This window comes from Pimephales promelas, chromosome 11 (genome assembly GCF_988280905.1).
Source record: "Pimephales promelas chromosome 11, fPimPro1.hap1.1, whole genome shotgun sequence".
NCBI lineage: Eukaryota > Metazoa > Chordata > Actinopteri > Cypriniformes > Leuciscidae > Pimephales > Pimephales promelas.
The window spans coordinates 9,782,671-9,796,587 of NC_142779.1; the positions used below are offsets into that span (position 1 = coordinate 9,782,671).

Genomic DNA, 13,917 nt, shown 5'->3' on the forward strand with positions numbered 1-13,917 from the left:
TGGTCTGAAAATGAGATGTGTACAGGTGCATTGCGACCAACTGAAACCTGGTCTCATATTTTTTTTGTTATTTAAAGAGCACGTTAGTAAAACGTGGTAATAATCCGCCTATAGGTGGTTGAACAACGCTCTTTGTCCCGTAGATGGTCTGCTTTCGTGCTTTAACCTCACGCGCAAGCAGATCTGTTTTCTCGCTAGAGAAGCGTTCAGTTTTTACGCTTGCAAATAGTGAATCCCCCATGGTGCGAGCACAACTGGCTTTTAAAGGGAATGGGAGATGATTGTTGAACTGATTGTTTTATTGCATGTTACGCCCAAAACACACCGATTACTTATTAAGAGAATAGGTACAACCCTTTTACACCATATGCCAGGCATGCCGAGTCGACCGTGCACTTTAGACCATGCGCTTAGATAAAATAGGGCCTTATATCTCATAATTGGGTTTTATAAATGTCATAATTTGATTTTCTTTCTTATTTCATGCTTTGTTTTTATAAGCTTTTTTTTTAAATGTGTTATTCATTTCTTTGTGTAAAACGTTTTTATGGAGAAACATGAAATTGAATAGTTCATTGTTTATACACAGCAAAATACTTTTGATGATACATGTTAAAACAGAGGTTATGTGTGACTCAATGTTATAATAGGTCACTGTCACTTAAACTGCCTTCTCAAATAACACAATGGCTGGCAGAGGAGGTGCGGTTCAGAGGCGTTAGATTGAGCCCTCCAGCCCGCCACACTCTATGCAGTGTCAGATCTGCACAAACAGGTGCTTCATCCCCCTCTCTTCCTTCCTCAGCTGATACCTCCCTTCAAGCCTCAGGTGTCGTCAGAGACAGATACCAGATATTTCGATGAAGAGTTCACAGCTCAGACGATTACAATAACCCCACCTGAAAAATGTGAGTTTGTCTCTGCATACATTGGCAATTCTGTAATGATATAAAAGTGCATTCAGAAAACACACTGGCATCATGTTGCACTGTGCTGAATTAATTATCTTCTCAGTGGTGAGAGATATGCTGTGTGCTGGAAAATGATTTTTGGCACAAATCAAGATCGCCTGAAAACTACGGGTGTTACTTTTTGTTTGCACAAAATATTGTTTCAGAAGGTTTGTGAAGAAGTCATCTGGTTATATTCATGAGTCGTTCAAAACATTTCATCTGATCTTCATCTCACATACACACACTGAAAAAAATAATATGCTTTATCTAATCAATAAAATTGTGGCAACATATTACAAGCAATATTATTAATTAAATTGTACAAATTAGAATTAATTAGAATGTTAATTTGATTAACTATTACTCAATTCTAATTTGTTCAATTTATTAAATAATTTTATTGATTAGATAAAGCATATTCATTTTTACAGTGCAGACCCGGACTGAATCTGGAGAATAATAGATTTAAAGATGTTAACTCAGCTTGAAAAGCATTTTTAAATTTGCCACAATATTCTTTAGATTTATAGAATAAAATACATATTTTAGTCATTTTTAGATTTCTGCATTATGAGTGTGCTTGGAAATTGACACTTTTACTCAACAAGGTTGCATGAAATTGATCAAAAGTGACTAAGTAATGTCACAAAATATTTCTACTTCAAATAAATGCTGTTCTTTTGAACTTTTTATTTATCAAACAATCCTGAATAAAATGGATCACTTTCCACAAATATATTAAGCAGCACAACTGCTTGCAGCATATGTCAGCATATGAAAAATATTTCTGAAGGATCATGTGACACTGAAAACTGTATTAATGATGCTGAAAAATTCAGCATTTCCATCAAGGAATAAATTACATTTTATAATATATTGAAATAGAAAACTGCTATTTTAAATTGAAACAATTGTTTATTAAAAAAATTGGTGAGCAGAGGAGATAAACATTAAAAACATCTTTCTGACCCCAAACTTATACTGTACTGTACAACTGCAGTGTATACTTGACCTTTTGTCAGTTAATACGTAAACTTGTTCAAAATATTTGTTCAAAAAGTTTTGTAAACCAACATAAATGCTAAGCACTTATTACATGTGTTTTAAACTTGACACACCCGACCTCTCCCCCCTCCTTTCGTCATTTTGGACACCCTTATACAACAAGTATGTTAGTTGTGGGTCAATCCCTCCCTAATAGAATAGCAACCATTTTAAATTTCCCTCATTTTTTCATCATCGGCCTTGACTGTATAAACATTGATGAAATGAAATGCTAATCGAAAACGTTTTGAGCAGTTTTTGTACTTCAGCTGCAAATAATGGTTATGAATTCTTCTGAATGCTAAATTGAATGGGTTTAGAGAGTGTGAGGTAAAACTAAGGCAGTCATATTTTTTCAATATCAAAGCTTATAGAAGGTCTAGTAGATATTTAGGATGTGTGGGATGAATTACATTTTGTCCTCATCACCCTTTTTAATAAAAGTAACAACCTTGTTTTCGCCTGCAAACTTCCACTGACTCCATTTTCAACAGCTTGTTTCCAGTAAGTGTGTGGGTGCGTTATTTTTTTGGCATATTGCGGGCTTTTTTTGTGACCCGACGGAAAGTGTAAAAGTGGCTCCGATAAAGTTTTCCTCTCAGCTAACAGCATAAAATATTTCATTTTCATAAGCTTGGCTGAAAATGACCGGTGACATTAGCCTAGCCCCCCTCCTGACCGATTGTCCCTGTGCCCTTCTCCTCAGTCGATGAAGATGGGATGGATTGCATGGACAACGAGCGACGGCCACACTTCCCCCAGTTCTCCTACTCCGCCAGCGGGAGAGAGTGAGCGCCACGCTGCCGAAACTGCCTCATCCTCATCAAGGTCACCACTGGAACAAATTAGGTCTTCAGCTTCTAACAGCCCCGGCCCTGTTGACCCCTCCATCGTCCATCTTGGTTCTTTCATTTGTTTAGCTAGACCAATGGAAACTCCTGATTAAGGGTGATGGGAATTTGTACGTGGGGTCGGACCGAGGTCCAGCCCGCTCAAACGTCCTCACAGCTCCAGCCCAAAGGTTGGGTCGAGATGGGAGAACTTTAGCTGTTTGTTAGGAGTTTTGTATTTATTGTGTTTCTCTCTTTTGCTTTGAGATGTTGCTCCACTTTCCTTTTTCAATGGGAAAGTGGTATCAAGTTGTTTGACACATCCGTTCAGTTCAGATGAAAACATAAAACTGCATGGCTAGAGATTCACATGGCTTTTACGATATAAAGTTAAAACTGCCATAAATGGTTTACTCAGGCTTCACAGAGGATATCTGTGTTCACCAGGACTAGCTTTACCCCTCATCATTCCACAACACAGTATTCCTTCAGATATAGCCCTGTGAACCTGAGCTATGCAGTCTAAAACGAAAATGGTTCCTCAGATTATTTCCAGGCTTTATTTCTTGCATATCGCGCCCTAAGAAGAAGCGTCTCAGTGTTTTATGGAGAAGATGGCATGTTTGACTGATGTGGAATGTTTTATGCAGCGATGAGCAGAATGAATTCCCCAAAAGCCCAAACTTTTCACTCAATATCGCAATCAGAGTATAAGATAAAAAAACAGCATTAATGAAAAGAATGCAGGAAGCACTGTTTTATGTTCTATGAGAAAAAAAAAGTGATTAAAAAAAATATATATATATATATATTTAAGCAAATTTAACTTATTCTTTTCTTTTTGTTTGTTTGTCCTCTCGTTTAGTAAGAGTGCTTTTTAAGTCTCCTTTTTTGAATGAAACAAATGCACCTAAAAAGGCTTACGAATGTAGACGGGTCAATGCAAAGGCCTCGGTTTGTTTTGTAATTTTGTTTTCCCTGAACCGTCGTCTTTTCGCACCCGTGTAGTGTTGTTCTCTAAGGAGTTTGACCCTTCTCAATATTGTGAGTGTCCTCAATCTGACTGTGATGTTGAAATGTGTTGCTTGTCTTTCCACCAATGAAAGGGCTGTAAAAGACCACACCGATTCAATCCTCTGGCAGCAGGTTACTGTATGTGAAAGTCCGCAACGGAGCAGGACACGCGTCCCGTTGTGCTTTGCGTTCGGGCATTTAAACACAACTCTGCACGTGCTTGTTGTTGCTTCAAGGCAGGAGAGTGAAAATCAAGGAATCGTTTTGTTTAATTGTAGGTATAGACAAGTTAAATCAGGGTTTCTGTGGGTCGTAAAAAGTCTATTGTGGGTCTTTAAATTTATGAGTTATGACATTAAAAAAAATTATGTTTTCCGATACGCTTATCTAAACGTCTTTGATGCTTTTACTTGAAAAGCAAATGTAAAATGAAGTCTTAAAAACACAAGTTTATACTTATGAAAAAATCCTTTTAAATTAAGATGATTTCATTTTTTTTCTCAGCCCGTTGGCAGATATTTGTTCTTGTTTTACTTATTTAGTAGTTGTTATCTAGTAAATGAACTGGCTTTTTAAATTTTATTATATTGTTGTCTGACGTCAACTTATGATGTTCGCTTGGTTTTTGCATTCAAAAACATCAAAAGGAAGAAGTAATAGGCTATTTTGTACCCAAGTTTTGAGCCATATTAAGTATTGCTCGGTAGCTTGATCCGGTTTGTCATCACGAGGTAGGCTGCGGCATCTATGTTATTTAGCTATGCGTGTAATGCCCGAATCGGTGGGCGGGGCTAAACCGGCCATGTTGAAGTAGGGTGGTGTTTTATCCTCTTTGACGTCAAAGTTCCCCACTTTGAAAAACGAGTCGTTTGCTGAGGCTGGTGTCAATAAAAGCTTTTATTGGACTAACAAGGACGTTTTCAGTTCTGAAACTTACAGGATATTCTTATACTATGATGACCTCTTAGATGTCAAAAGCTCAATGAAAATATGATTTCTCAGTTCATCTCCCTTTTAAGAATCCTAATTGAGTTTCATTGGAAAACGAGACAAAAATACAGGAAGAACATCACTTTTGTGCATTGTGATCATCAGAAGATATAATAAAAAGTTATTTACGTTTTCTAGTGGTTTGGAACAGAGCTATTGAATCTAAAAGTAATGGCTATCTGTTGGAAGTTGCATTTTCAAACTCTGAAGTGTTGCTAATAGAACTGGTGCATTTCTTGGTCTTAAATTTACCTTCATAAAACCTGCAGAAACCCTGTAAATACTAAGCGTTATGTAATATCATGATCACAATCCTTCCTAGAATAATATAGTATACACAAATCGAATCCTTCCATCATGGACCCGTACGCCAATCAGATATTAGCTTACAAATTCTTCTCTGAACATTGAACATTTATGAGTGAAAATGTTTCTGATGGCAGACTGAGGATGTGATTGACTTAAGCTTGCTAGGATAGCGATGAATGAGTTCAGATGGACAGAATTCCTTAAATGAGATCAAAGGGAAATATCTAGATTATTGAGTAATAATTTGATATATGCAGCACATTTCTCCACGGTGTTTGGCAATAAAAGTCTGTCTGTGGTGTTTATTTTGGGAGTGTAAAGGTGGCTTAGGTGCATGTTGATGTTGCGTTTAATGTGTTCTTTTAATAGATGTGGCCCAGTGCAGCCCCTGTATGAGAATTTTCATACTAAGGTGGGACATTAATGAAGAGGGAAGTGATTTATGAAGAAGTAGTGAAGTGGAACCAGGTTTGATAGAGTGAGGCGTCTGAACTGGAGTTTCTTGCATGTGTGTTAAGGACTGATGAGGGTTTGATGACGATTCAGAACGTTTCTGTCCACATCCCTTTCCGGCAGAACGCCTGCATTGATCGATGAGCATTGTTGATTTTCCAGTCGTGTGATGTGAGATGCTGTAGCATGGTACTGTTGAGCTTGAGGATGCTCTTGCGTTTAAAACTGTGATGTCCAGGCTGTGGTACTGCGGGACGATTCGCTGTTTGTGTCGTTCTCTGTCTTCCGACTTTCCCTCCCATTCCTTTTTCTGATTTGATTTATTTATTGTTTGAGAGCGAGAGAAAGAGAGAGAAAAGATTATTAATGCCACTACGTCATATAATTGAATAGGCTTGTACTGCTGAATGTTTTTCGGGTTTTTTTTGGTGTTCAATTCTGTTCGTTTGCTTCTTTTATTGTCTTGTTTTACATTTTCTGATTAGGTAACATTTACGATTTTAATTTATATTGTATAGGGAGATGAAAGCACTCATTTTGTATTTCCTTTTATTTTTGCTTTTTAACTTTAGATAAACTGATTTGTGATTGTACGACTCATTAGGATAATTGAATCATACTGTGACACTGTTCATCCATTTCAATACGTTTAATATGCACTTGTGAGGGACTTTTCCTCAAGACATGGAGAGGCAGAGAATGTTGTTTATTGGGCCGGTACCTTGCATGTGAAATGCGTTCATTGGGAATACTTTATTTAAACGGCAGAAGGGCATTTGGCTTTGGCCAAATCAATCATACACTTTTGTAACTCCATATTTTAACACTTGGCTTTGTATCTGCCTGTAGTAGCACTTTCATACCCATTGCTCTTTTTATATAGCTCAGCATAAAGAAATAAGGTCCATGCTTTGGGGGAAAAAAAAAAGAACAGGAAAAAAAGAAGAAAATACTTGAAAGCACAGATTCGCGCCTCATTGACCTCATGCTACTTTACTTTTCTGAGTGATTGTGCTCTGTATATGTAACAGCGTGGATGCAGATAGACGTGAAACGCTGCCAGGAGACACAACCTTTGCCTGGTGACACAGACAGACTAACGTTTCCCGAGGTTTCCTAGCGCTCTAGTGTTGTAGAAAAGCTGATCTGTACCAGTGTCACCACTTCAAGAGTTTCAGAGGACAATAAAGACCCAAGCTAAAGTCATTCTTCCCTGAATCCTGAACTAGTGTGAGGAAGGGACCCATGGAGAGCCATCCCTCCGAAGCGCACCTCAGCGTGCCACTGCTGCTACTGTTTGTACTGTCTACAACAGATTTTCTCTATATCGCGCTCCTGGTAGTGTATTATGAATGAGCATGAATTGTAAAGTATTTATTTAAAAACAAAAGACAAATCTTTAAAAAAACAAAACAAAAAAAAAACACATTTTATGTCCATGTAGCTTTAGAGTTTGTGACATTTCTTGACCTTGCTAGCTCTGTCATTAGGTCCATGTTGAGAACTAGTCATGTGGGTAAGAATTTTACATGGAAGGGATTAACAGAAAAAAAAAAATATAAAAGTAAAGAAGAACTGTATTACCATCCATCATATTAAATAATAATTTAAAAAAAATATTTCCTTGAATATAGGTTCCATGCGGATGTGGAAAGCTTATCTGCAAGAAACTGTTTTTGTACACTGTACATCCTAGTATTTTTACACGTAAATGTATATGATAGGGATGCACATTATTTTCCTTCTTACAGACTGCTTAAATAAAGCACTGTCAATCTGCTTTGGGTTGAGTCGTGTCTGTTTGACTTAACATTCAGGATTCATTACACACCTCAGAATCGGCTGATTGATTTACAATCAGCATTCAGATCATTTATAGATATTTGAATTTATAGTTTACAAAAAGTATTTGAAAAACAACATTAAATCTGTCCCTGTCATAGTAAAACATATTGAATCAACTTTTTTATTTAAAAAAAAATATATATAACTTATCGTAGTACTTCAATCGTTGCTCTTTTATTATGTTGATATATGGAATGTGTCATAATGATTGAAGTCAATATGGGAACAGAAGTGATCACATGACCCCATGAAGATGCCCTCACGTGGTCAGTGTCCATTCTTTTCTCAACATGCACCTGGGGAGAAATGGAAATCAGCGAGGCAGCATGTACTGTAGGTGTTCTTTGACAAAGAGGGAGAGTCTGAATTACTAACTGGTTCTAATAACAAAACAACAGCATGGTAGTATTAACAGAGCCGAAAGCGCCGGCGCTTTGCGGACCATCACTCCATTTGCAATAATCTCCAACGAATGTCAGCATTCTGCGAGTCGCTGTCTGTTGCTGACGTGCCTCTAGCAGCAATCTGGATGAGCATCTGTGGGCGCCTAGTGTAGCGTGATGTGCAGCCATGACTACCAGCTGCTGTGGTGCTGCTGCTTGTGTGTGTGTGTGTGTTGCTCTCTCTTAAAAACACATCCAGGTCAGATTTCACTACAAAATCAAAAGATTCAAAAAATGCTATATCCAGCATAAATAAATTAAAGCCCATGGCCACTGTGTTTTTGAAAGCATTTTTAGCTTGGTAATGAAATAATGTACATCATCGTTACCACAATGTATCCAGATATTTAACATTTTAACATTTAACATTACTGTCATCACTGTCTGTAATACAGGTATTTTGCTCTATATGACATTTTAAGAAGTTTTTTTTACCTATTAAATCATAACTGTACAACAAATACTACCATCATGTATATCAAAATTCAAAATTTGTATGTATATATATATATATATATATATATATATATATATATTATGATATAGATATCAAAATTCAAAATTTCAACCCGAAAAAAAAACGACAGTGTTACCCCTTTCGTTTTTGGGTGAAAAATTAAGTTTCTCCAATCTTCTCAAAACTCTGGATTATGATAGAGGGCTGTAAGACTTTGACCTGAGTGCAAAAATGGAGGCTCTAGACCCTTCCAGAGCTGAGATATCAAAATTCAAAATTTCGACCCGAAAAAAAAACGACAGTGTTACCCCTTTCGTTTTTTTTTTTCATTTTTGGGCGAAAAATTAAGTTTCTCCAATCTTCTCAAAACTCTGGATTATGATAGAGGGCTGTGAAACTTTGACCTGAGTGCAAAAATGGAGGCTCTAGACCCTTCCAGAGCTGAGATATCAAAATTCAAAATTTCGACCCGAAAAAAAAAACGACAGTGTTACCCCTTTCGTTTTTTTTCATTTTTGGGCGAAAAATTACGTTTCTCCAATCTTCTCAAAACTCTGGATTATGATAGAGGGCCACGAGACTTTGACCTGAGTGCAAAAATGGAGGCTCTAGACCCTTCCAGAGCTGAGATATCAAAATTCAAAATTTCGACCCGAAAAAAAACCGACAGTGTTACCCCTTTCGTTTTTTTTCATTTTCGGGCGAAAAATTAAGTTTCTCCAATCTTCTCAAAGCTCTGGATTATGATAGAGGGCTGTGAAACTTTGACCTGAGTGCAAAAATGGAGGCTCTAGACCCTTCCAGAGCTGAGATATCAAAATTCAAAATTTCGACCCGAAAAAAAAACAACAGTGTTACCCCTTTTGTTTTTTTTCATTTTTGGGCGAAAAATTAAGTTTCTCCAATCTTCTCAAAACTCTGGATTATGATAGAGGGCTGTGAAACTTTGACCTGAGTGCAAAAATGGAGGCTCTAGACCCTTCCAGAGCTGAGATATCAAAATTCAAAATTTCGACCCGAAAAAAAAAACGACAGTGTTACCCCTTTTGTTTTTTTTTTCATTTTTGGGCGAAAAATTAAGTTTCTCCAATCTTCTCAAAACTCTGGATTATGATAGAGGGCTGTGAAACTTTGACCTGAGTGCAAAAATGGAGGCTCTAGACCCTTCCAGAGCTGAGATATCAAAATTCAAAATTTCGACCCGAAAAAAAAACGACAGTGTTACCCCTTTCGTTTTTTTTTCATTTTTGGGCGAAAAATTACGTTTCTCCAATCTTCTCAAAACTCTGGATTATGATAGAGGGCCACGAGACTTTGACCTGAGTGCAAAAATGGAGGCTCTAGACCCTTCCAGAGCTGAGATATCAAAATTCAAAATTTCGACCCGAAAAAAAAACGACAGTGTTACCCCTTTCATTTTTTTCATTTTCGGGCGAAAAATTAAGTTTCTCCAATCTTCTCAAAGCTCTGGATTATGATAGAGGGCTGTGAAACTTTGACCTGAGTGCAAAAATGGAGGCTCTAGACCCTTCCAGAGCTGAGATATCAAAATTCAAAATTTCGACCCGAAAAAAAAAACAACAGTGTTACCCCTTTTGTTTTTTTTCGTTTTTGGGTGAAAAATTAAGTTTCTCCAATCTTCTCAAAACTCTGGATTATGATAGAGGGCTGTGAAACTTTGACCTGAGTACAAAAATGGAGGCTCTAGACCCTTCCAGAGCTGAGATATCAAAATTCAAAATTTCGACCCGAAAAAAAAACGACAGTGTTACCCCTTTTGTTTTTTTTCATTTTTGGGCGAAAAATTAAGTTTCTCCAATCTTCTCAAAACTCTGGATTATGATAGAGGGCTGTGAAACTTTGACCTGAGTGCAAAAATGGAGGCTCTAGACCCTTCCAGAGCTGAGATATCAAAATTCAAAATTTTGACCCGAAAAAAAAAACGACAGTGTTACCCCTTTTGTTTTTTTTCATTTTTGGGCGAAAAATTAAGTTTCTCCAATCTTCTCAAAACTCTGGATTATGATAGAGGGCTGTGAAACTTTGACCTGAGTGCAAAAATGGAGGCTCTAGACCCTTCCAGAGCTGAGATATCAAAATTCAAAATTTCGACCCGAAAAAAAAAACGACAGTGTTACCCCTTTTGTTTTTTTTTTCATTTTTGGGCGAAAAATTAAGTTTCTCCAATCTTCTCAAAACTCTGGATTATGATAGAGGGCTGTGAAACTTTGACCTGAGTGCAAAAATGGAGGCTCTAGACCCTTCCAGAGCTGAGATATCAAAATTCAAAATTTCGACCCGAAAAAAAAACGACAGTGTTACCCCTTTCGTTTTTTTTTCATTTTTGGGCGAAAAATTACGTTTCTCCAATCTTCTCAAAACTCTGGATTATGATAGAGGGCCACGAGACTTTGACCTGAGTGCAAAAATGGAGGCTCTAGACCCTTCCAGAGCTGAGATATCAAAATTCAAAATTTCGACCCGAAAAAAAAACGACAGTGTTACCCCTTTCATTTTTTTCATTTTCGGGCGAAAAATTAAGTTTCTCCAATCTTCTCAAAGCTCTGGATTATGATAGAGGGCTGTGAAACTTTGACCTGAGTGCAAAAATGGAGGCTCTAGACCCTTCCAGAGCTGAGATATCAAAATTCAAAATTTCGACCCGAAAAAAAAAACAACAGTGTTACCCCTTTTGTTTTTTTTCGTTTTTGGGTGAAAAATTAAGTTTCTCCAATCTTCTCAAAACTCTGGATTATGATAGAGGGCTGTGAAACTTTGACCTGAGTACAAAAATGGAGGCTCTAGACCCTTCCAGAGCTGAGATATCAAAATTCAAAATTTCGACCCGAAAAAAAAACGACAGTGTTACCCCTTTTGTTTTTTTTCATTTTTGGGCGAAAAATTAAGTTTCTCCAATCTTCTCAAAACTCTGGATTATGATAGAGGGCTGTGAAACTTTGACCTGAGTGCAAAAATGGAGGCTCTAGACCCTTCCAGAGCTGAGATATCAAAATTCAAAATTTCGACCCGAAAAAAAAAACGACAGTGTTACCCCTTTTGTTTTTTTTCATTTTTGGGCGAAAAATTAAGTTTCTCCAATCTTCTCAAAACTCTGGATTATGATAGAGGGCTGTGAAACTTTGACCTGAGTGCAAAAATGGAGGCTCTAGACCCTTCCAGAGCTGAGATATCAAAATTCAAAATTTCGACCCGAAAAAAAAACGACAGTGTTACCCCTTTTGTTTTTTTTTGTTTTTGGGCGAAAAATTAAGTTTCTCCAATCTTCTCAAAACTCTGGATTATGATAGAGGGCTGTGAAACTTTGACCTGAGTGCAAAAATGGAGGCTCTAGACCCTTCCAGAGCTGAGATATCAAAATTCAAAATTTCGACCCGAAAAAAAAAACGACAGTGTTACCCCTTTTGTTTTTTTTTCATTTTTGGGCGAAAAATTAAGTTTCTCCAATCTTCTCAAAACTCTGGATTATGATAGAGGGCTGTGAAACTTTGACCTGAGTGCAAAAATGGAGGCTCTAGACCCTTCCAGAGCTGAGATATCAAAATTCAAAATTTCGACCCGAAAAAAAAACGACAGTGTTACCCCTTTCGTTTTTTTTTTCATTTTTGGGCGAAAAATTAAGTTTCTCCAATCTTCTCAAAACTCTGGATTATGATAGAGGGCTGTGAAACTTTGACCTGAGTGCAAAAATGGAGGCTCTAGACCCTTCCAGAGCTGAGATATCAAAATTCAAAATTTCGACCCGAAAAAAAAAACGACAGTGTTACCCCTTTTGTTTTTTTTCATTTTTGGGCGAAAAATTAAGTTTCTCCAATCTTCTCAAAACTCTGGATTATGATAGAGGGCTGTGAAACTTTGACCTGAGTGCAAAAATGGAGGCTCTAGACCCTTCCAGAGCTGAGATATCAAAATTCAAAATTTCGACCCGAAAAAAAAACGACAGTGTTACCCCTTTCGTTTTTTTTTTCATTTTTGGGCGAAAAATTAAGTTTCTCCAATCTTCTCAAAACTCTGGATTATGATAGAGGGCTGTGAAACTTTGACCTGAGTGCAAAAATGGAGGCTCTAGACCCTTCCAGAGCTGAGATATCAAAATTAAAAATTTCGACCCGAAAAAAAAACGACAGTGTTACCCCTTTTGTTTTATTTTTTTCATTTTTGGGCGAAAAATTAAGTTTCTCCAATCTTCTCAAAACTCTGGATTATGATAGAGGGCTGTGAAACTTTGACCTGAGTGCAAAAATGGAGGCTCTAGACCCTTCCAGAGCTGAGATATCAAAATTCAAAATTTCGACCCGAAAAAAAAACGACAGTGTTACCCCTTTCGTTTTTTTTTTTTCATTTTTGGGCGAAAAATTACGTTTCTCCAATCTTCTCAAAACTCTGGATTATGATAGAGGGCTGTGAAACTTTGACCTGAGTGCAAAAATGGAGGCTCTAGACCCTTCCAGAGCTGAGATATCAAAATTCAAAATTTCGACCCGAAAAAAAAACGACAGTGTTACCCCTTTCGTTTTTTTCATTTTTGGGCGAAAAATTAAGTTTCTCCAATCTTCTCAAAACTCTGGATTATGATAGAGGGCTGTGAAACTTTGACCTGAGTGCAAAAATGGAGGCTCTAGACCCTTCCAGAGCTGAGATATCAAAATTCAAAATTTCGACCCGAAAAAAAAACGACAGTGTTACCCCTTTCGTTTTTTTTTCATTTTTGGGCGAAAAATTACGTTTCTCCAATCTTCTCAAAACTCTGGATTATGATAGAGGGCCACGAGACTTTGACCTGAGTGCAAAAATGGAGGCTCTAGACCCTTCCAGAGCTGAGATATCAAAATTCAAAATTTCGACCCGAAAAAAAAACGACAGTGTTACCCCTTTCATTTTTTTCATTTTCGGGCGAAAAATTAAGTTTCTCCAATCTTCTCAAAGCTCTGGATTATGATAGAGGGCTGTGAAACTTTGACCTGAGTGCAAAAATGGAGGCTCTAGACCCTTCCAGAGCTGAGATATCAAAATTCAAAATTTCGACCCGAAAAAAAAAACAACAGTGTTACCCCTTTTGTTTTTTTTCGTTTTTGGGTGAAAAATTAAGTTTCTCCAATCTTCTCAAAACTCTGGATTATGATAGAGGGCTGTGAAACTTTGACCTGAGTACAAAAATGGAGGCTCTAGACCCTTCCAGAGCTGAGATATCAAAATTCAAAATTTCGACCCGAAAAAAAAACGACAGTGTTACCCCTTTTGTTTTTTTTCATTTTTGGGCGAAAAATTAAGTTTCTCCAATCTTCTCAAAACTCTGGATTATGATAGAGGGCTGTGAAACTTTGACCTGAGTGCAAAAATGGAGGCTCTAGACCCTTCCAGAGCTGAGATATCAAAATTCAAAATTTCGACCCGAAAAAAAAAACGACAGTGTTACCCCTTTTGTTTTTTTTCATTTTTGGGCGAAAAATTAAGTTTCTCCAATCTTCTCAAAACTCTGGATTATGATAGAGGGCTGTGAAACTTTGACCTGAGTGCAAAAATGGAGGCTCTAGACCCTTCCAGAGCTGAGATATCAAAAT

The 13,917-nt window shown here is 37.2% G+C and overlaps 1 protein-coding gene across 2 annotated transcripts in view; it reads left to right on the forward strand.

Annotated features, from left to right (window-relative positions):
* Positions 1-7,373, forward strand: part of akt3a (AKT serine/threonine kinase 3a) — an 87,210-nt gene extending 79,837 nt beyond the window's left edge. For both annotated transcript variants that reach the window (XM_089116938.1, XM_039672490.2), the window contains 2 exons: positions 806-908; positions 2,704-7,373. In XM_089116938.1, the coding sequence (XP_088973064.1) occupies positions 806-908; positions 2,704-2,789 (189 nt within the window). In that variant the 3' untranslated portion in view covers positions 2,790-7,373. The remainder of the gene's footprint in view (positions 1-805; positions 909-2,703) is intronic.
* The last annotated feature ends 6,544 nt before the right edge of the window (positions 7,374-13,917 follow it).